The 23,888-nt window shown below is 45.3% G+C and overlaps 1 protein-coding gene across 10 annotated transcripts in view; it reads right to left on the minus strand.

The window, feature by feature from the left end:
• AKAP9 (A-kinase anchoring protein 9) overlaps window positions 1-23,888 on the minus strand; it is a 467,089-nt gene that overhangs the window by 355,524 nt on the left and 87,677 nt on the right. For 7 of the 10 annotated variants that reach the window (XM_063921427.1, XM_063921432.1, XM_063921425.1 and 4 more), the window contains 2 exons: window positions 15,743-15,796; window positions 15,127-15,297 (listed from right to left, as the gene is read on the minus strand). The exons of 1 other annotated variant lie outside the window; for it this stretch is intronic. In XM_063921427.1, coding sequence (XP_063777497.1) covers window positions 15,127-15,297; window positions 15,743-15,796 — 225 coding nt within the window. The remainder of the gene's footprint in view (window positions 1-15,126; window positions 15,298-15,742; window positions 15,797-23,888) is intronic. 2 more of the 10 variants (XM_063921430.1, XM_063921429.1) reach the window with 1 other exon arrangement.

Below are 23,888 nucleotides of genomic sequence, written 5' to 3' on the forward strand. Positions count from 1 at the left end.
ACTCTTTGTTACATGGGAAACATCACTGCTGCCTCCGTATCCACCATTAAGATGATCTGTTCAAATGCATTTAAAGCAACATTCCCACTCTGTCACCTGTCACTGACCTGCTTCTTGCCCATAGTGGAGCCCTGGAAACTTCCATTTCTGCATTATAGGGCACATTGAGTTAGTTTTGCTCACCACTAAAAAGGCAAAGTGAAGGGGGGGGGGGGGGAATTGAGCAGGAGCTCTGATAGGAAACTCTTGGGACTTATATGAGGAGGAGGAAGAGGAAGAGGAAGAAGACAAAGAAGAAAAAACTGCAGACTGTCAAACACAAATGTGATTGACATGTAATGGTTTGCTGCACATTTACCCATGCTCAGGATTCCATAATTACCTTGTGGCCAGGTTTGAAAAAACACATTTACGATTGCAAGTACGGGGTCAACGAAAACAAGACTTTTTGTTTAGACCCAGCTACATGCGTTGTCCTTACCTTAAAACTGAACAGACCTAAGACCTCTGGATTTCTATATAGTCCTTCATGTCTAAGTACAGGTAAAGCTTGGTGTGCTGGGGGACACCAATGGATTTCTAGTTTAGACTACCCCCTCCCTTTAACGCACCTGAATTGTATTTTCTAATTGATATGAGCAACTTACATCCTGTTCTGTTGGTATGAGGGGCACAGATGGAACCAGTGTTTGGAGGGCATGCTGGTCTCTGTAGTGCTATTTGGAGATCCCAGGGGGTATCTTCAAGTAAGTTAGCTCTCAATTCGGATACATTTGCTTAGATGCCATTATCATGTGGCATTAGGTTACATAACCCGGAAGAGTTGATATTATTATTATTATTATTAGTGCCTGGGGCGAGTCTGGGATGCAGTTTCCCATGGATTGGTGAGGCTGGGCTGCTTTGGGGTAGCAAAGTGCGAGATCTTATTTAGAACCCCCTTAACACACTTATTAATACTTCTGGCCTTTTAATTACACCTTCACTGGTATAATCATTTTGGTATATAGATATTGCTTTCCTTTCATTAACACTTACTAATACCCCTTTCAGACCGCATGAGGTGGGTCGCACACGGGAGCTCCCAGTGTGCGACCCGCCTCAGGTGCCCCGCTACCGCTGACTGCAACCCGGCATATTGTCGGGTTGGTGATGTCAGCGGTGACAGCACTTGGAGATCACATGATCTCCAAGCGCCGCCCGTACGCACACAGTGAACGGGAAACGAGTCGCATCGACCCGGCTCCCGTTCACACCGCACAGTGGGCCGGGTTGAAGACGTGTTCAACCCTGCTCATGACCAGGGCTGAAATACCGGGTCACTCAACCCGGTATTTCAACCCTTGCACGTTTCAGACCGCACCTGAACTTGGGGTATGTGTGTTCATGTGCCCATAACCCGTCTTAATAGGTGGCGGTCTGACAGGGAAATTACACTTTACCTTCTCGCAATGTGCTGCCCTGGGGTAGCTGGCTTTTGCCGGTTTGTGGGGTTCTGCACCCCAGGCCCAGACCTAGAGTTAGGGAACACCAGCATCAGAAAAGCCCTGTCAGGGCCTGGTGGCTTTATCATTCATTTGCAAATGTATGTAACTAAGACCTCTGGAGATTATAAGCATTTAGACTGTTTTCATGTCAATAGTTTTTTTGTTGTTGTTTTTTTCAATGTATGCTTTTTTTAAAAATGCTTCAAAAGAGTGGTCAATGCGAGTAAAATGCAAAACTAAGTACTCATTAATTTAAGTACATTGCATTAAAAGGTGTCTATACTTAGTGTGAATGAACAAGCACTTTAAAGCATTGTAAGCGCCTTGAGTCCTGTTGGCGAAAAAGTGCTATATAAATATATGATTATTATCATTATTATTGTTGTTGCTGGCAGTTTTAAGATAAGAAATACATTGGGGATTAACTCTTGGTGTCCGCCAGCACACAAAGCTGTACCTGTACTAAGACATAAAGGAATATAAATATATATATATATATATATATATATATATATATATATATATATTTTCTAAAGATAAAAATGAGGAGAAGGTGCGCTCATAGTGCAGGTAAGTATTTTAATGGATAAAACAACACTGTGTACAATCCAGGACAGGTAATTCAAAGACTCGTACCCTGATTACCCACTCTGTGGGCTGATTACCACATGATATGAAGGTTTCCACAAGGCTGTCTCAATGATCGCCCACCGCAGTCCGGGACAAAGCACCGAATCCAGCCGTGAACACGTCAGGATCCGTCCAGCCACCGTGCCGTGCAAACAACCAGATCAACCAGTGCACTTGTGGAGAGAAGACGTCAGACAGACCACGCCCCAACGCGTTTCGTATACCACTTCGTCAGGAGGCTGGTCTGTCGGTTGTCAAAAGCGGTTTTTATAAGGGAACAAAACCGCTCCCATACAGCGTCATCATACTAAGTTTCACAGAGCCGCTGACTATCACAGCTTGCCATAATTACATCTTTATATAAAATCTAACAGTCTAAATAAACACAAGTATTTATCTCGGATTTCCACATATGAGAACGCATATTCACAATACATATAAAAATACATATAACAATACATATAAAAATACAAAAATACAAAACCCATATATATAACACATCATCGGTACGCATATCACATTTATCATTACAAATGATCATATAAATAACACACACATATCGGGTCCATTAGTAGATATTCGCTCGTCCTGTTTGAACATATCCATCAATTATTTTTGTCTTATTGTCATATCATTCAACAGTTATTTTTTAGAAAAATATATCTATATATAAACCGACTTTTTTCTCAGGATATCTTGTTCTACCTGAGATGATACAACTAGATATAAACACAAGAAAAATACATTTTATCAATGTTGGACAACAACTTATTTAAATCATACTCTAATAAATTTACTGGTTTCCGACATATATACTCCAAACACAAAATACCTGAACATGCAAAGAGAATTTGTTAAAAATACAAAGAGAATTTGTTAAAGATACAAAGAGAGGTAATAGAAGCAATATTGGTAAAGACTCTAATTCACTAATAAATTAATTCCTTACTCACTTCATTTTAGATTAATTCTACAATTCCACAGTGGAAGGAAAATATCCCCTATTCGCAATATACAAGGCTTAGGCGAAATTGCACTGACCTAACAAAATTTGATGAACAGTCAGATACATATACAGAGAGATTTAAAGCAAGAGGTTATCCCTTAAAATTATTGGACTTAGCACGTGAAAAGGCAAAAGCAAAAGATCGTGAATCCTTATTGACATATAAAAATAAGATCACTAATGAGAAGAAAAAAATATTTTGCCCGATGGTCACTCAGTTCAGTACAGGTTTTAGGGATTTAGAGAGAATAGCCAAGAAGAACTGGCATGTGTTACAAATGGACCCTATTTTAGGTCCAGAACTAGCAAAAAAAACAGATATTATATACAAGAAGGCAAAAACGCTTAAATCAATGTTATCTAAGAGTACGTTACCTATAGCTGTAACTGAGAAGAGTGACTATAAGTTTTTGGGGACGACAAAAGGCTTTTTCAGTTGTGGCAGTTGCAAAGTGTGTAGTTTAGACAGAAAAGAAAAAAACGTTTCAAGGTAATTACAGGAGAAAGGAGCCTTTAATTATTAGATCTTTTATGAATTGCAACTCGTCATTTTGTATTTACCTGTTGACTTGCCCCTGTGGGCTAAGATATGTGGGGAAAACAAAAAGGGTCCTCAAGATCAGGATTCTGGAGCATTGTAGGAATATTAAAAACAGAGTGTTAAATCACAGTATCCCACGCCACTTTGCTGAATTCCACAATGCCGACTCCAGTGTACTAAAGTTTATGGGGATAGAACATGTGGCTTGTAGTAAGAAAGGAGGTAATAGGGAAGAACAATTATTAAGGAGAGAAACCTTCTGGATCTTGTCCCTGGATACGTTAATACCCAGGGGGTTGAACGAAAATTACGAGATCACCCCCTTTATTAGAAAACGGTAATTTAGTGTACGTTAATGTACTAGATCTCGTGAATCACTAACCCTGGAGTGCTAGAGCACTATTGTCTTTTGGAATTAATCTAAAATGAAGTGAGTAAGGAATTAATTTATTAGTGAATTAGAGTCTTTACCAATATTGCTTCTATTACCTCTCTTTGTATCTTTAACAAATTCTCTTTGTATTTTTAACAAATAATTGATGGATATGTTCAAACAGGACGAGCGAATATCTACTAATGGACCCGATATGTGTGTGTTATTTATATGATCATTTGTAATGATAAATGTGATATGCGTACCGATGATGTGTTATATATATGGGTTTTGTATTTTTGTATTTTTATATGTATTGTTATATGTATTTTTATATGTATTGTGAATATGCGTTCTCATATGTGGAAATCCGAGATAAATACTTGTGTTTATTTAGACTGTTAGATTTTATATAAAGATGTAATTATGGCAAGCTGTGATAGTCAGCGGCTCTGTGAAACTTAGTATGATGACGCTGTATGGGAGCGGTTTTGTTCCCTTATAAAAACCGCTTTTGACAACAGACAGACCAGCCTCCTGACGAAGTGGTATACGAAACGCGTTGGGGCGTGGTCTGTCTGACGTCTTCTCTCCACAAGTGCACTGGTTGATCTGGTTGTTTGCACGGCACGGTGGCTGGACGGATCCTGACGTGTTCACGGCTGGATTCGGTGCTTTGTCCCGGACTGCGGTGGGCGATCATTGAGACAGCCTTGTGGAAACCTTCATATCATGTGGTAATCAGCCCACAGAGTGGGGAATCAGGGTACGAGTCTTTGAATTACCTGTCCTGGATTGTACACAGTGTTGTTTTATCCATTAAAATACTTACCTGCACTATGAGCGCACCTTCTCCTCATTTTTATCTTTAGAAAACTTATCTCCTGGAGTTCGGAGTGAATATAGGAGTAAAGTGCTGCGGTAATTAAATTTACCTGTGCGTGAATCCCGGATTGCTGGTCTGTGGACTACCTAGCATAGAGTCACCAGCGCACCTGTATATACTTGTTTAAAAAAAAAAAAAATATATATATATATATAATTTTTTTTTTTTTTTTTTTTAATTATTTTTTTTTTTACAATTTCACATGTTTTTGAGGACAGTGGATAGTGATTGTCAAGTGTGCGATGCTGGCTAAAATTATTTCTACTGTGTCAATTACCATGAATGCGTGGGGTACTTTATTCAGATATATTCCCATACACCTAGCCTTAATACGCCATGCAGCACGAGACACCTGGTGTGACTGAGCCGCACCGAGCAACATTTTTGCACAAAGGTGTATCTTAATCGCAATACGATACAACCACTTCACAGGACTGCACTGATTCATTTGATAAATGACACTTGTATATCTGTGTGCATCAGAGTCTGACTCTGTATACGAAGAACAACAGAACAATATGGAAAAAATAAGATTTTACTTACCGGTAAATCTATTTCTCGTAGTCCGTAGTGGATGCTGGGTACTCCGTAAGGACCATGGGGAATAGACGGGCTCCGCGTGAGACAGGGCACTTTAAGAAAGAATTAGGATACTGGTGTGCACTGGCTCCCCCCTCTATGTCCCTCCTCCAGACCTCAGTTAAAGAAACTGTGCCCGGAAGAGCTGACAGTACAAGGAAAGGATTTTGGAATCCAGGGTAAGACTCATACCAGCCACACCAATCACACCGTATAACTCGTGATAAACTTACCCAGTTAACAGTATGAACAACAACAGAGCATCAGATAAACCCTGATGCAACCATAACATAACCCTTATTTAAGCAATAACTATGTACAAGTATTGCAGAAGAAGTCCGCACTTGGGACGGGCGCCCAGCATCCACTACGGACTACGAGAAATAGATTTACCGGTGAGTAAAATCTTATTTTCTCTAACGTCCTAGTGGATGCTGGGGACTCCGTACGGACCATGGGGATTATACCAAAGCTCCCAAACGGGCCGGAGAGTGCGGATGACTCTGCAGCACCGAATGGGCAAACACAAGGTCCTCCTCAGCCAGGGTATCAAACTTGTAGAACTTTGCAAAAGTGTTTGAACCCGACCAAGTTGCTGCTCGGCAAAGCTGTAATGCCGAGACCCCTCGGGCAGCCGCCCAAGAAGAGCCCACCTTCCTTGTGGAATGGGCTTTTACTGATTTTGGTAGCGGCAATCCAGTTGCAGAATGAGCCTGCTGAATCGTGTTACAGATCCAGCGAGCAATAGTTTGCTTTGAAGCAGGAGCACCCAGCTTGTTGGGTGCATACATGATAAACAGTGACTCAGTTTTCCTGACTCTCGCCGTTCTGGCTACATAAACCTTCAAAGCCCTGACCACATCTAGCAACTCGGAATCCTCCAAGTCACGAGAAGCCACAGGCATCACAATAGGTTGGTTCATATGAAAAGATGACACCACTTTTGGCAAAAATTGCGGACGGGTCCGCAATTCCGCCCTGTCCATATGGAAAACCAGATAGGGGCTTTTATGTGACAAAGCCACTAATTCTGACACACGCCTAGCTGAAGCCAAGGCTAACAGCATGACCACCTTCCACGTGAGAAATTTTAACTCCACGGTTTTAAGTGGCTCAAACCAGTGTGATTTCAGGAAACTCAACACCACGTTAAGATCCCAAGGTGCCACTGGAGGCACAAACGGGGGCTGAATATGCAGCACTCCCTTTACAAACGTCTGAACTTCAGGAAGAGAAGCCAGTTCTTTTTGAAAGAAAATGGATAGGGCTGAAATCTGGACCTTAATGGAACCCAATTTTAGGCCCAAAGTCACTCCCGACTGTAGGAAATGAAGGAAATGGCCCAGCTGGAATTCCTCTGTAGGGGCATTCCTGGCCTCACACCAAGCAACATATTTTCGCCATATACGGTGATAATGTTTAGCCGTCACGTCCTTCCTAGCCTTTATCAGCGTAGGAATAACCTCATCCGGAATGCCTTTTTCTGCTAGGACCCGGCGTTCAACCGCCATGCCGTCAAACGCAGCCGCGGTAAGTCTTGGAACAGACAGGGCCCCTGTTGCAACAGATCCTGTCTTAGAGGCAGAGGCCATGGGTCCTCTGTGAGCATTTCTTGCAGCTCTGGATACCAAGTCCTTCTTGGCCAATCCGGAACAATGAGTATTGTTCTCACTCCTCTTTTTCTTATGATTCTCAGCACCTTGGGTATGAGAGGAAGAGGAGGAAACACATAAACCGACTGGAACACCCACGGTGTCACTAGTGCGTCTACAGCTATCGCCTGAGGGTCTCTTGACCTGGCGCAATACCTCTGTAGCTTTTTGTTGAGGCGGGATGCCATCATGTCCACCTGTGGCAGTTCCCACCGACCTGCAATCTGCGCGAAGACTTCTTGATGAAGTCCCCACTCTCCCGGGTGGAGGTCGTGCCTGCTGAGGAAGTCTGTTTCCCAGTTGTCCACTCCCAGAATGAACACTGCTGACAGTGCTCGTACGTGATTCTCCGCCCATCGAAGAATTCTGGTGGCTTCCGCCATCGCCACCCTGCTCCTTGTGCCGCCTTGGCGGTTTACATGAGCCACTGCAGTGATGTTATCTGATTGAATCAGCACCGATTGGTTGCGAAGCAGGGTCTCCGCTTGACTTAGGGCGTTGTATATGGCCCTTAGTTCCAGGATATTGATGTGAAGGCAAGTCTCCTGACTTGACCGCAGACCCTGGAAATTTCTTCCCTGTGTGACTGCCCCCACCCTCGGAGGCTTGCATCCGTGGTCACCAGGACCCAGTCCTGAATGCCCAATCTGCGGCCCTCGAGAAGGTGAGCACTCTGCAGCCACCACAGAAGAGACACCCTGGCCCTGGGGGATAGGGTGATCAGCCGATGCATCTGTAGATGCGATCCGGACCACTTGTCCAACAGATCCCATTGAAAGGTCCTCGCATGGAACCTGCCGAAGGGAATGGCTTCGTATGACGCCACCATCTTTCCCAGGACTCGCGTGCAGTGATGCACCGACACCTGTTTTGGTTTTAAGAGGTCTCTGACCAGTGTCATAAGTTCCTGAGCCTTCTCCATCGGGAGAAAAACCTTCTTCTGGTCTGTGTCCAGAATCATGCCCAGGAAGGCAGACGCGTCGTAGGAATCAGCTGCGACTTTGGAATATTCAGAATCCAGCCGTGCTGTTGTAACACTTCCCGAGAGCGTGCTACGCTGATCAGCAACTGCTCTCTGGACCTCGCCTTTATGAGGAGATCGTCCAAGTATGGGATAATTGTGACTCCTTGCTTTCGCAGGAGCACCATCATTTCCGCCATTACCTTGGTAAATATTCTCGGTGCCGTGGAGAGACCAAACGGAAACGTCTGGAATTGGTAATGACAATACTGTACCACAAATCTGAGGTACTCCTGATGAGGTGGATAAATGGGGACATGAAGGTAAGCATCCTTTATGTCCAGAGACACCATAAAATCCCCCTCCTCCAGGCTTGCGATGACCGCTCTGAGCGATTCCATCTTGAACTTGAACCTTTTCAGGTATATGTTCAGGGATTTTAAATTCAATATGGGTCTGACCGAACCGTCCGGTTTTGGTACCACAAACATTGACGAATAGTAACCCCTTCCCTGTTGAAGGAGGGGAACCTTTACCCCCACCTGCTGGAGATACAATTTGTGAATTGCAGCTAACACTATTTCCCTCTCTAAGGGGGAAGCTGGCAGGGCCGATTTGAGGTAACGGTGAGGGGGCATCTCTTCGAATTCCAGCTTGTATCCCTGAGACACAATCTCTATAGCCCAGGGATCCACCTGTGAGTGAACCCACTTGTGGCTGAAATTTCGGAGACGCTCCCCCACCGGGCCTGGCTCCGCCTGTGGAGCCCCAGCATCATGCGGTGGATTTAGTGGAAGCCGGGGAGGACTTCTGTTCCTGGGAACTAGCTGTATTGTGCAGCTTCTTTCCTCTACCCCTGCCAAGAAAGGACGCACCTCGGACTTTCTTGCCTTTTTGTGATCGAAAGGACTGCATTTGGTAATATGGTGCTTTCTTAGGTTGTGAGGGAACATATGGCAAAAAATTTGACTTTCCAGCCGTAGCTGTGGAGACCAGGTCCGAGAGACCGTCCCCAAACAATTCCTCACTCTTGTAAGGTAAAACCTCCATGTGCCTTTTCGAGTCAGCATCGCCTGTCCATTGCCGAGTCCACAGGACCCTTCTAGCAGAAATCGACATTGCATTTATTCTAGAGCCCAGTAGGCTAACGTCTCTTTGATCATCTCTCATATATAGGACAGCGTCTTTTATATGCCCCAGGGTTAGTAATATAGTATCCTTGTCCAAGGTATCAAGTTCCTCAGATAAGGTATCTGTCCATGCTGCTGCAGCACTACACATCCAGGCCGACGCAATCGCCGGCCGTAGTAAGGTACCTGAATGTGTATAAATGGACTTCAGGATACCTTCCTGCTTTCTATCAGCAGCATCTTTAAGGGTGACCGTATCCTGTGACGGCAGGGCTACCCTCTTGGATAAGAGTGTTAAAGCTTTGTCTACCCTAGGGGAGGATTCCCAGCGTAACCTGTCCATTGGCGGGAAAGGATACGCCATAAGCATCCGTTTGGAAATCTGCAGTTTTCTATCTGGAGATTCCCAAGCTTTTTCACATAACTCATTTAACTCATGTGGAGGGGGAAAGGTCACCTCTTGCCTTTTCTCCCCATACATATAAACCCTCTTGTCAGGGACTGGGGTTTCCTCTGTGATGTGCAACACATCTTTCATTGCTATAATCATGTAGCAGATGGCTTTAGCCATTTTAGGCTGCAACTTTGCATCATCGCCATCGACACTGGAGTCAGAATCCGTGTCGATATCGGTGTTAACAATTCGGGATAGTGGGCGCTTCTGAGACCCTGACGGCCTCTGCGATGTAGGATCAGGCATGGGTTGAGACCCTGACTGTCCCAAGGCTTCAGCTTTATCCAACCTTTTATGCAAGGAATTAACATTATCATTTAAAACCTTCCACATATCCATCCAATCGGGTGTCGGCGGCGACCCCACATTCATTTGTACCCGCTCTGTTTCCACATAGCCTTCCTCGTCAAACATGCCGACACAAGCGTACCGACACACCACACACACAGGGGATGCTCTATTTTAAGACCGTTCCCCCACAAGGCCTTTTGGAGAGACAAAGAGAGTATGCCAGCACACACCCCAGCGCTATATGACCCAGGAATCACACAGTAACTTAGTGTTAACCCAGTAGCTGCTGTATATACTGTTTTTGCGCCAAATTTATGTGCCCCCCCCTCTCTTTTTACCCTCTTTCTACCGTGATTCTGCAGGGGAGAGCCTGGGGAGTTTCCTCTCAGCGGAGCTGTGGAGAGAAAATGGCGCTGGTGAGTGCTGAGGAAGAAGCCCCGCCCCCTCAGCGGCGGGCTTCTGTCCCGCGTTTTGTGTGTAAAATAATGGCGGGGTCTCATGCATATATATATATATATATATATATATATATATATAGTGCCCAACTGTATGTATGCTGCTTTTTGCCAAGAGGTTCCCAATTGCTGCCCAGGGCGCCCCCCCCCCCCCCCCCCTGCACCCTACAGTGACCGGAGTGTGTGGGTTTAGTGTGGGAGCAATGGCGCACAGCTGCAGTGCTGTGCGCTACCTCATATGAAGACTGGAGTCTTCTGCCGCCGATTTTGAAGTCTTCTTGCTTCTCACGCCGGCTTCTGTCTTCTGGCTCTGCGAGGGGGACGGCGGCGCGGCTCCGGGATCGGACGACCAAGGGTGCGTTCCTGTGTACGATCCCTCTGGAGCTAATGGTGTCCAGTAGCCTAAGAAGCAGGACCTATCTTCAGTGAGTAGGGCTGCTTCTCTCCCCTCAGTCCCACGTAGCAGAGTCTGTTGCCAGCAGATCTCTCTGAAAATAAAAAACCTAACAAAATACTTTCTTTTTAGCAAGCTCAGGAGAGCCCACTAAGTAGCACCCAGCTCGTCCGGGCACAGATTCAAACTGAGGTCTGGAGGAGGGACATAGAGGGAGGAGCCAGTGCACACCAGTATCCTAATTCTTTCTTAAAGTGCCCTGTCTCCTGCGGAGCCAGTCTATTCCCCATGGTCCTTACGGAGTCCCCAGCATCCACTAGGACGTTAGAGAAAAAAGCCGCGCCCGCTGCATCGTAGCACTTCATATACAGATTCACACTCAGTTGCACACAGATGTCTAAGTGTCGCATATAGGATTAATCAATGCAGTCTCATGAAGCGGTTTTGTTGCACTGCAATTAAAATGCACATCCATACAAAAACAGCGTCCGGCGCAAGAGGAGTCGTACGGGACTTGGCACGCCGAGAAGGGGTGTTTGCCACAACTGTAGCAATAGTTGCTGAGGGTACAACTGAAGATAAATGAGGTGCAAGAAACATTGCCAAGCTTGCAGGTTACAAACGTTCTGCTTTGGTTTGTAAATGACGCTTATTGTCTGATGATCGAATATACAGATGGAAGCTACAAAAAGAAAGGGGGTTATTTAGGTTTCTTAGCAAACCAGAAAAGTTAGCAATTGGGCAAAACCATGTCGCACTGCAGGTGGGGCAGAAGTAACATGTGCACAGAGAGTTAGATTTGAGTAGGTTATATTGTTTCAGGTTGGGTATGGGTGACCGGCGTTTGGGTTCTAGCCGGTCACCATACCGACTGTGGGATCCCGAGTTATAGACTGGCGTGGGGGGGTGTTAGGGGGGCCAGTGTAACAAAGTCCCTTGGCGAGAGCAGTGAGCCACCGAGCCTGCTGCGTAGAGCATCTCGCTACGCAGGATCTATTCACACTCTAAGGGTGTCGTGGACACCCACAAGTGGGAATAGTCCCTGTTATTCGGCATGCCGAATGTCGGTCTTTCAATTGCTCTGGATCCCGGCGTCAGTATAGTGACCGGCGGCATTGTTTCTGTGCAGGGTAAATACTGGGTGCTTAATTTCTACACTGCAATTTACGTTTCAGTTTGAACACACCCCACCCAAATCTATATCTCTCTGCACATGTTACATCAGTCTGCACTGCAACATGGCTTTGCCCAAATGCTAACTTTTTTGGTTTACTATCAAACCTGCATATGGCCCAATGTACTGTATTCAGTATAAAGTTAGAAAGGTTAAAATCAAAATAAAACCCCCCTTTAAGATAAAAAGTAATAGTCTTCAATGTTAACAAGTACAAATATAGCAATAAAAGCTGTTGAGAAAGTTCTAGAACAAACGAGGGACAATGGTAAGACGGAACAACTTGCACTGAACTGGACTAGCTACACACAGAGGAACAGTTGTGCTGGACAGCTTACAACTGCATTGTCTCACCATGAATCTGGCTGCCATTTGAGATGATAGGCGACACACTGTTTTTCTGATGTGTAACTTGACATGTGAGGGCAATTTAATAGTAAAACAAAAAAATAAATTAGAAGGAGCTACTCTATTTAACAAATACTTTAGTGTTACAAGTTAAAGTGGCGGTAAGCAATATATAGTGCAATAGTACCCATCCTCTTCTGTGCCGAACCCACCTCCTTCCCCTAGTACTGTGCTTTGCCATGTGATGTCCCATCTACTTGTACACAGTTTATATTACAATATCCATGTAAGTCACATGTGGGCAGGTAGGTAATTTTATTTCACATTTCATAGGATTTTAATGTTTTGTTTTTGGTGGACAATTGGTTCAGTTTTATGTGCAAATTCTTAGAAATAGATTGCAGCTCCATACAAATGAAACCATGTAGATGAATGACGTCTGCCAGGGCCACCATCAGGGGGGAGCTGCAGGGACTGGGACAAAGGAGGTCCTGGTCCTACAACTTAATAGTGTGAAATAGAATAGTCTTCTGTCTTACAGGACTCCGGAGGTAATGGTTCTGCGCCTGCAATCTCGCCCCGTGCTGTGCAGCAAATAATTACATAAAAACTACATGTCCCAGCAGCACCTGCTCTCCAGGACCAGACTTGTCTAAATGATGCATCTTTCGGGAGACCAACTGCTCCCTCTGAACGGAAGAAGAATCCTGCAGGGAGGTGGCATCTGATTGTGAAGAGAGGAGGAGGAGCAAAGACATTCGGGGCAAAAGGAACCCAATGCAACCAGGACCACCCTCTCAGCCTCCCCACCAAGGTGAGTATGAGTCTGCTGTATTCTAGTCAGGGAGCTCTCTCCCTCTATTCCTCCATTCTCCCATTTCCCCTATTCTTCTCTCTCTCCTCTCCATTTCCCCTATTTATTGTCTCTCTCTCTCCTCCATGTCCCCTTATTCATTCTCTCTCTTTCTCATACTATTCCCCCTACACCGTCTCTCTCCCATTTCCACCCTATTCATTCTCTCTCTCTCATTGTCTCCTATTTCCACTTTTTATTCTCTCTCTCTATTCCTCCTTTCTCCCTATCCATCTCTCTGTCCCATTTCCCTCTAATAATTTCCTCTCTCCCCCCTCCTCTCTCTCACTCTGTCCCATTTCTCTCTATTCCCTATCTCTCTCCCATTTCCCCTATTCCTTCTCTCTCACGCTCTTATTTCCCCTATTCCTTCTCTCTGTCTGTCGCTCTCTCTCCCATTAGCTATTCATTCTCTCTCTCCCATTTCCCCCTAATAATTTACTCTCTCTCTTCCATTTCCCCCTATTCATTCTCTCTCCCTCCCCCCACCCCTCTGTCTGTCCCGTTTCCTTCTATTTCTTCTACCTCTCCCATTTCCCCTTCATTCTGTCTCTGTGTGTCTCTCTCCCCCACTGGGTATTCATTCTCTCTCTCTCATTGTCTCCCACATATTTATTTTCTCCCCCTTCCATTTCCCGCTATTCATTTCTCTGTCTCCCATTTTCCCCTATTTATATTTTTCTCTCTCCCATTTCTCCTCTATTCATTCTCTCTAACCTCCTCCCCCATTGCCCCCTAATTCTTCTCTCTCTGTTCGTCCTCTCTATCCCATTACCCTCTATTCTACCTCTTTCTCCCCATCTCCCCCTATTCCTCCTCCTCTCTCTTCCCCGTCTGCCCATATTCCTTCTCTCCCACCTACTATTTCTGTTTCTCTCTACCATTTCCCTCTATTCAATAATTTTATTCTCACTGTTGTTCTCACGTCGTCCGATCTCCCCTCCCCATGGTGGAGGGTTAGTGGGGTCCTGTCTATTTGCCAGGGCTGGGCCCCACAATTTCTGATGGCGGCCCAGACATCAGTCCCTAGCACATTTCTTCTATAACCAGCCATAAAGCATTAATTTCTCAAAAGTCATGAACCAATAACCTATATATTGTTATAATACCATGCAAGTGGCTACAGGTAACTAATGAATAATACTCAGAACTAATAATAAAACGTCCCTACATGAAAACAAAAATAAAAATCAGACAGACTAATGTCTGCTAATACAGTACTGTCTGAGGAAATCTACAACGTTTTAATATTATTTTATCTATCCCGAAGTGTTGTAGAGTCTGTTAAGCCAAACCGTCGACTCTAACTTATCTATTAGTAAAACAGAAGAGCCTGAGCTGAAGGTTTGACTTACAGACCTCACAGCCCTGGGAATAGAGAAAACATTTATAATGAAAAGTGTTTCCATCTAACACCCATGTTGCCAGAGCGAAACAGATTAACTGTCCCTGACTCAAAGCAAATCTGTGGTTCCACTCACTTTGCAACCAATGCAGCAGGGAAAAGCTCATTTCTACAGGTCTCTGCTCTTTTTGTAAAACCACAAGACATTAAAACAACAACTGTCACATGATGCGTCACATTCCACCAGTAGTGGAAGGCAAACATAAGCAAATCAGCTATGTGGCTCCATATATGTTTCAACGTGTAGATCCGCTATGGGGCAATATATATTAATTACTCATATTCACAGGTAGACATATAACAGGGAACAACAGAGGCAAAAGAAACACAATGTTCTCATCCATAACGCGGGTGCTAGAGGGGAACGCAGAAACGCCAGAAACAGGTGAATTCTGCTGGATCACTAACCAGGTAGATCCATCTGTGTTTATATATATATATATATATATATATATATATATATATATATATGTGTATATCTTGATTAAGTGGTGAAAGTCTATGTACCTGCTGCAGTCCTTCGGTGCCGTAGGCTGCCCTCATCTCTTCCAGTTCCCTGTTCAACTCTTCAATCTCTTGCCGCTTTCCAGCCAGCTCATCCTCCATCACCTCCAGCCGCGACAGCGAGCTCTGGTTTCCACGCTCAGAGAAAGTCTCCTGGACCCCAAACTCTTCCTCCTGAATAAATCCAGCTTGGTTAATGAACACAGCACTTGCAAGTCTGCAAAGTCACTCTGCTAATCTCCGACTCCACCGCTGCTGGGACGATGGCCACATTAAATGATCAGGCAGCACAGAGCAGGCTTATTGCCAGGGCAACCACCGTTGTTGTGGAGATAATTTGCGCCACAAGAGCACGGACACATTTCCAGCACATTGGCGGTGTGTGAAAGAGAATTAGGGGCTATTTGTTTCTCTCCACCATATTATTATGCAACAGGTATCAAGGATGCCAGCAACTCACAGGAGAGAGAGAAAGAGGGCTAGTATGTGTTAATAGAGGAGGCGGTGTAGCTAAATAGTCCCAGCATTATCTCACTTCAACACGGTGATGCTTGGCGGGTATGGAATGTTAGCTATGCCGTTAGTGATACAGCGAGACACTTCTCATAGTATACTGTACCCAATGTGTGTGTGATGCACTGTCTGATGATAGGAGAAAATGATCAGCCACTGCCTGTGACAAAGCACAAAACCCAGGAATCCATTATTCAGAGAAACTGTTTATACAATATATTTCATGATTGATAGATGTGAGAGAGAGAGAGAGAGAGAGAGAGAGAGAGAGAGAGAGAGAGAGAGAGAGAGAGAGAGAGAGAGATGGGAGAGATAAGACGTGAGAGAGAGAGAGAGAGAGAGAGAAAGACTGATTCAGAGTAGGATGTAATGACAACGTTCATGTAAATTGCTCATTTTTTGCTGTAAAAAGCTGCCCGGCGCACGCATCCCACGGAGTCTGCGTAGAGAATTTCAGGTCTGATTGTGCAGCACGTACTCCGGAATGTACTGGGCAGTGACTGGAAAGTGGCTAAACAGACGCACAGAGATATTCTGATGGGCGTGTTAAGGGAGTGTCCCGGGTGTGTCACAGAAGTGGTTGCACACTCAGAAGCTTAATCGAGTATATAGGAGGCCATACTGTGGTGGAGATTCTGCACCTAGCATGGTGCTTGCGATGGCTGCCACTGCAGACACACCAAGTGGCCGCCCCTGCCCTTGCACATTCAGACACGGCTGTGCACCAGGGAAAGGGTTATACTAGCATTAGCATAAAGCTGCAGACGTGATGACGACAAAAGGCGCTAATGCAGTCTCAGCGGTGTGCAATTCGGAATCAGCCCGAGAGAGAGCGAGAAGAGGAGGTTAGAAAAAATTCTCTCTACTTTTATAGATTTGATTTAAAAAAAATAGCTGTATCTTATGTAACTGGCGAATACTGATCCATGCGCTGGGTCCGCTATGCACCCCCCCCCTCCTGTCTCATACCCGATTTTTAATCAACCACCTCATATGCAATCAGTTCTGATTTTTTTGTATGATCCATTACGCTATCCGACACCTTACACATAGGCGATGGTTATAGCGTAAATAAAGGGAAATGGTAAGTAGATCAGACGCTGTACAATTAGTAAGCAGCCCCGTCCCAGCACTGGTGCATCTGTATAAAGTATCTTATTAACATGTAGCAATATGCATTTATGTGCCGGCTTATTCTTGCGGTGATTTGCTCCACTTTGTGACAACATGTTGACTGCTGCTTGTTTGATTGCTAATTCTGCTTCTCACCGGGGAATATGTCCTGACAAAAGCTGTTCTCATCTCCACAAAACTGTAAACAGACGCATGTCCCATCCTCCAATTCCTTGCCTTGTGATCACTCAGAACTAAACAGATTATTTTAAAAGACAGACAAGTTAAAGACTTGCTGTACAAAAAGTGATAATTTTTTTTATTTTATTTTTTAAGTAAACGGGTTCTAGGCACAGAAACAGAAAGGCTTAAAGTATCAGATTATAGATGGAGAATCATCAGTGGTCCTTAGAGACACAGGGGTTACGTGTCCTAGGCACGATGTCAAAGAGCAGTAAAGGCAGCACAATGCTACGCCCACTAACGAATGTAAACAGAATGGACTTAAGGTCCGTACACACGGAGTGATTTTGACTGAGCGTTTTACTTTGGACTGGCAGTAGGCGATTTTGACTACCTGTACCAGCGATTTTGACTAAGTGTGCAAGCGATTTTGGCTATGGGCGATTTTGACTAACTCATTTAAATAGGGGGGTGCTTTTGCTTTTCCAGCGACCTAGTGAAAATTGACTTGCCTGCAGTTATTTTTCCCAGTGAAAGCAACCTGGCAGCGACGCACATCACTGTCGCTCGCCGTGTACACACCGAGCGATCTTACGGACTTTGACTCTGTGATGAAAATAATAGATCAAGGGGGAGCTGTAGATGTAGCATATCTAGACTTTAGTAAGGCATTTGACGCTGTCCCACATCGCAGACTGATAAATAAACTTGAAAGTGTGGGGGTGGATTATAAAATAGTTAAATGGATAAGAAACTGGTTGCAGGATAGGAAACAGTTGTAGTAAATGGAGTGCAATCTATGGAGGGAAATGTTACCAGTGGAGTACCCCAGGGATCTGTACTCGGACCAGTTCTCTTTAATATCTTTGTTGGTGACATTGCAAATGGTATTGAAGGGAAAGTATGCCTTTTTGCAGATGATACAAAGATATGCAACAGGGTAGACACACCAGGAGGGGTAAAACAAATGATTGATGACCTAGCTAGACTTGAAAAATGGTCAAGAACATGGCAACTACAGTTTAATGCTAAAAAATGCAAAATCATGCACTTGGGTCTCAAAAACCCAAAGGCTAAATATAGTATCGAGGGTACTATAATGGAAACTACTGAGGAGGAAAGGGATTTAGGAGTCACTATTTCAAGTGACTTAAAGGCAGGAAAGCAATGCAACAAAGCAATGAGAAAGGCAAGTCAGATGCTTGGTTGCATAGGAAGAGGAATCAGTAGCAGGAAAAGAGAAGTAATAATGCCACTGTATAGGTCAATGGTGCGGCCTCATCTGGAATACTGTGTCCATTTCTGGAGACCATATCTCCAGAAGGATATAAATACATTAGAGAGTGTACAAAGAAGGGCAACTAAAATGGTGCATGGCCTACATCACAAAACTTACCCGGAAAGGCTAAAAGATCTTAACATGTGTAGTATGGAGGAGAGAAGGGAAAGGGGGGACATGATAGAAACTTTCAAATATACCAAAGGTTTTAACAAAGTTCAGGAGGGAAACATTCTTCAAAGGAAGAGAAGTATTAGAACTCAAGGACATACACTGAAACTTGAGAGAGGCAGGTTCAGGGGAAATTTAAGGAAAAATTATTTCACATAAAGGGTAGTGGATAAGTGGAATAGTCTCCCATCAGAGGTGGTAGAGGCTAAGACTGTAGAGCAATTTAAACATGCTTGGGATAGGCATATGAATATCCTTACAAAGAATTAAGGTTCAAAAAGGGTTGAGATTACCTAAAGGATAAAAAAAAGGGGCCGACTAGATGGGCCAAGTGGTTCTTATCTGCCGTCAAATTCTATGTTTCTATGTTTATGTTTCTATGATATGCACTAACTTTCTTAGCGATTTAGACTATATAGTCAAAATCGCTGAGCCACATCGCTCCGTGTGTACACACCTTAAGTAGCGGTAACATGCCAAGGCTGGGTGGAAATGCTGAATTGGCACTGGCCAAGACGTATCTGACCTGCATCTGACCTCAATGAACTCTGCAGATGAGCATGCACTTCAAGTAACATGGACGGAGATAAAGTACCAGCCAATCAGCTCTTAACTGCCATGTTACAGGCTGTGTTTGAAAAATGACAGTGAGGAGCTGGTTGGTTGGTACTTTATCTCCGTCCACTTTCTCTCTCTCCCAGGCTTAGTACATAGACCCCCATAGTTTCTTACTCTTTGATCATGAGTGACAGTGCTACTAACATGGGGAATTTAAGCACATATACTGAGTGTGGCGTTTGCACTCACATGAGGACTTGGGACCAGTGTTCCTAACTAATATTAGTGAGAAAATAAGAATTTACTTACCGATAATTCTATTTCTCGGAGTCCGTAGTGGATGCTGGGGTTCCTGAAAGGACCATGGGGAATAGCGGCTCCGCAGGAGACAGGGCACAAAAGTAAAGCTTTTACAGGTCAGGTGGTGTGTACTGGCTCCTCCCCCTATGACCCTCCTCCAGACTCCAGTTAGGTACTGTGCCCGGACGAGCGTACACAATAAGGGAGGATTTTGAATCCCGGGTAAGACTCATACCAGCCACACCAATCACACCGTACAACTTGTGATCTAAACCCAGTTAACAGTATGATAACAGAGGAGCCTCTGAAAGATGGCTTCCTAAACAATAACCCGAATTAGTTAACAATAACTATGTACAAGTATTGCAGATAATCCGCACTTGGGATGGGCGCCCAGCATCCACTACGGACTCCGAGAAATAGAATTATCGGTAAGTAAATTCTTATTTTCTCTATCGTCCTAAGTGGATGCTGGGGTTCCTGAAAGGACCATGGGGATTATACCAAAGCTCCCAAACGGGCGGGAGAGTGCGGATGACTCTGCAGCACCGAATGAGAGAACTCCAGGTCCTCCTTTGCCAGGGTATCAATTTTGTAAAAATTTACAAACGTGTTCTCCCCTGACCACGTAGCTGCTCGGCAGAGTTGTAATGCCGAGACCCCTCGGGCAGCCGCCCAAGATGAGCCCACCTTCCTTGCGGAATGGGCCTTAACAGATTTAGGCTGTGGCAGGCCTGCCACAGAATGTGCAAGTTGAATTTTGTTACAAATCCAACGAGCAATCGACTGCTTAGAAGCAGGTGCACCCAACTTGTTGGGTGCATACAGTATAAACAGCGAGTCAGATTTTCTGACTCCAGCCGTCCTTTAAATGTATATTTTTAAGGCTCTGACAACGTCCAACAACTTGGAGTCCTTCAAGTCGTCTGTAGCCGCAGGCACTACAATAGGCTGGTTCAGGTGAAACGCTGATACCACCTTAGGGAGAAAATGCGGACGCGTCCGCAGCTCTGCCCTATGTCGAATGGAAAATTAAATAAGGGCTTTTATAAAACAAAGCCGCCAGTTCAGATACTCTCCCGGCCGAAGCCAGGGCCAGTAACATAGTCACTTTCCATGTGAGATATTTCAAATCCACATTCTTTAGTGGTTCAAACCAATTGGATTTGAGGAAATCTAAAACTACATTTAGATCCCACGGTGCCACCTTAGGCACCACAGGAGGCTGTATATGCAGTACTCCTTTGATAAAATCTGGACCTCAGGGACTGAGGCCAATTCTTTTTGGAAGAATATTGATAGGGCCGAAATTTGAACCTTAATAGATCCCAATTTGAGACCCATAGACAATCCTGATTGCAGGAAATGTAGGAAAACGACCCAGTTGAAATTCCTCCATCGGAGCACTCCGCTGCTCGCACCACGCAACATATTTTCGCCAAATACGGCGATAATGCTTCGCGGTGACTTCCTTCCTTGCCTTTATCAAGGTAGGAATGACTTCTTCTGGAATGCCTTTTCCTTTTAGGATCTGGCATTCAAACGCCATGCCGTCAAACGCAGCCGCGGTAAGTCTTAAAAAAGACAAGTACCCTGCTGAAGCAGGTCCCTTCTCAGAAGTAGAGGCCACGGATCGTCCGTGACCATCTCTTGAAGTTCCGGGTACCAAGTCCTTCTTGGCCAATCCGGAGCCACTAGTCTTACTCCTCTTTGCCGTATAATCCTCAATACCTTTGGTATGAGAGGCAGAGGAGGAAACACATATACCGACTGGTACACCCAAGGTGTTACCAGCGCGTCCACAGCTATTGCCTGCGGATCTCTTGACCTGGCGCAATACCTGTCCAGTGTTTTGTTGAGGCGAGACGCCATCATGTCCACCATTGGTTTTACCCAACGGTTTAATAGCATGTGGAAAACTTCTGGATGAAGTCCCCACTCTCCCGGGTGAAAGTCGTGTCTGCTGAGGAAGTCTGCTTCCCAGTTGTCCACGCCCGGGATGAATACTGCTGACAGTGCTATCACGTGATTCTCCGCCCAGCGAAGGATCCTGGCAGCTTCTGCCATTGCCCTCCTGCTTCTTGTGCCGCCCTGTCTGTTAACATGGGCGACTGCCGTGATGTTGTCCGACTGGATCAACACCGGTCTTCCTTGAAGCAGAGGTTCCGCCTGGCTTAGAGCATTGTAGATTGCTCTTAGTTCCAGAATGCTTATGTGAAGAGACTTTTTCAGGCTCGACCACACTCCCTGGAAATTTCTTCCCTGTGTGACTGCTCCCCAGCCTCTCAGGCTGGCATCCGTGGTCACCAGGATCCAATCCTGCATGCCGAATCTGCGGCCCTCCAATAGATGAGCCTCCTGCAACCACCACAGAAGGGATACCCTTGTCCTCGGCGACAGGGTTATCCGCAGGTGCATCTGAAGATGCGACCCTGACCATTTGTCCAACAGATCCCTTTGCATGGAATCTGCCGAAAGGGATTGCTTCGTAAGAAGCTACCATTTTTTCCCAGGACTCTTGTGCATTGATGTACAGACACCTTTCCTGGTTTTAGGAGGTTCCTGACCAGGTCAGATAACTCCTTGGCTTTTTCTTCGGAAAGAAAAACCTTTTTCTGAACTGTGTCCAGAATCATCCCCAGGAACAGCAGACGAGTTGTCGGCATTAATTGGGATTTTGGAATATTCAGAATCCATCCGTGCTGCTTTAGCACCTCTTGAGATAGTGCTAAACCCATCTCTAGCTGTTCTCTGGACCTTGCCCTTATTAGGAGATCGTCCAAGTATGGGATAATTAATACGCCTTTTCTTCGAAGAAGAAATATTATCTCGGCCATTACCTTTGTAAAGACCCGAGGTGCCGTGGACAAACCAAACGGCAGCGTCTGAAACTGATAGTGACAGTTTTGTACAACGAACCTGAGGTACCCCTGTGTGAGGGGTAATTGGAACGTGGAGATACGCATCCTTGATGTCCAAGGATACCATAAAGTCCCCTTCTTCCAGGTTCGCTATCACTGCTCTGAGTGACTCCATCTTGAACTTGAACTTCTTTATGTACAGGTTCAAGGACTTCAGATTTAGAATAGGCCTTACCGAGCCATCCGGCTTCGGTACCACAAAAAGAGTGGAATAATACCCCTTCCCTTGTTGTAGAAGAGGTACCTTGACTATCACCTGCTGAGAATACAGCTTGTGAATGGCTTCCAAAACCGTCTCCCTTCCTGAGGGGGACGTTGGTAAAGCAGACTTCAGGAAACGGCGAGGTGGCTCTGTCTCTAATTTCAACCTGTACCCCTGAGATATTATCTGCAGGATCCAGGGATTTACCTGCGAGTGAGCCCACTGCGCGCTGTAATTCTTGAGACGACCGCCTACCGCCCCCGAGTCCGCTTGCGAAGCCCCAGCGTCATGCTGAGGCTTTTGTAGAAGCCGGGGAGGGCTTCTGTTCCTGGGAAGGAGCTGCCTGTTGCTGTCTCTTCCCTCGTCCTCTGCCTCGTGGCAGATATGAATAGCCCTTTGCTCTCTTATTTTTAAAGGAACGAAAGGGCTGCGGTTGAAAAGTCGGTGCCTTTTTCTGTTGGGGAGTGACTTGAGGTAGAAAGGTGGATTTCCCGGCCGTAGCCGTGGCCACCAAATCCGATAGACCGACCCCAAATAACTCCTCTACGCATCGCCTGTCCACTGTCGTGTCCATAAAGCTCTTCTGGCCGAAATGGACATAGCACTTACCCGTGATGCCAGTGTGCAGATATCTCTCTGTGCATCACGCATATAAAGAAATGCATCCTTTATTTGTTCTAACGACAGTAAAATATTGTCCCTGTCCAGGGTATCAATATTTTCGATCAGGGACTCTGACCAAACTACCCCAGCACTGCACATCCAGGCAGTCGCAATAGCTGGTCGTAGTATAACACCTGCATGTGTGTATATACCTTTTTGGATATTTTCCATCCTCCTATCTGATGGATCTTTAAGTGCGGCCGTCTCAGGAGAGGGTAACGCCACTTGTTTTGATAAGCGTGTTAGCGCTTTGTCCACCCTAGGAGGTGTTTCCCAGCGCTCCCTAACCTCTGGCGGGAAAGGGTATAAAGCCAATAACTTCTTTGAAATTAGCAGTTTTTTATCGGGGCACCCCACGCTTCATCACACACGTCATTTAATTCTTCTGATTCGGTAAAAACTACTGGTAGTTTTTTCACACCCCACATAATACCCTGTTTAGTGGTACCTGTAGTATCAGCTAAATGTAACATCTCCTTTATTGCCAAAATCATATAACGTGTGGCCCTACTGGAAAATACGGTTGATTCGTCACCTTCACCACCGGAATCAGTGCCTGTGTCTGGGTCTGTGTCGACCGACTGAGGCAAGGGGCGTTTTACAGCCCCTGACGGTGTTTGAGGCGCCTGGACAGGCACTAATTGAGTGTCCGGCCGCCTCATGTCGGCAAACGACTGCTTAAGCGAGTTGACGCTATCCCGTAATTCCACAAATAAAGGCATCCATTCTGGTGTCGACCCCCTAGGAGGTGACATCCTCATATTTGGCAATTGCTCCGCCTCCACACCAATAACGTCCTCATACATGTCGACACACACGTACCGACACACAGCAGACACACAGGGAATGCTCTATACGAAGA

Source organism: Pseudophryne corroboree, chromosome 5 (assembly GCF_028390025.1).
Source record: "Pseudophryne corroboree isolate aPseCor3 chromosome 5, aPseCor3.hap2, whole genome shotgun sequence".
Lineage (NCBI taxonomy): Eukaryota > Metazoa > Chordata > Amphibia > Anura > Myobatrachidae > Pseudophryne > Pseudophryne corroboree.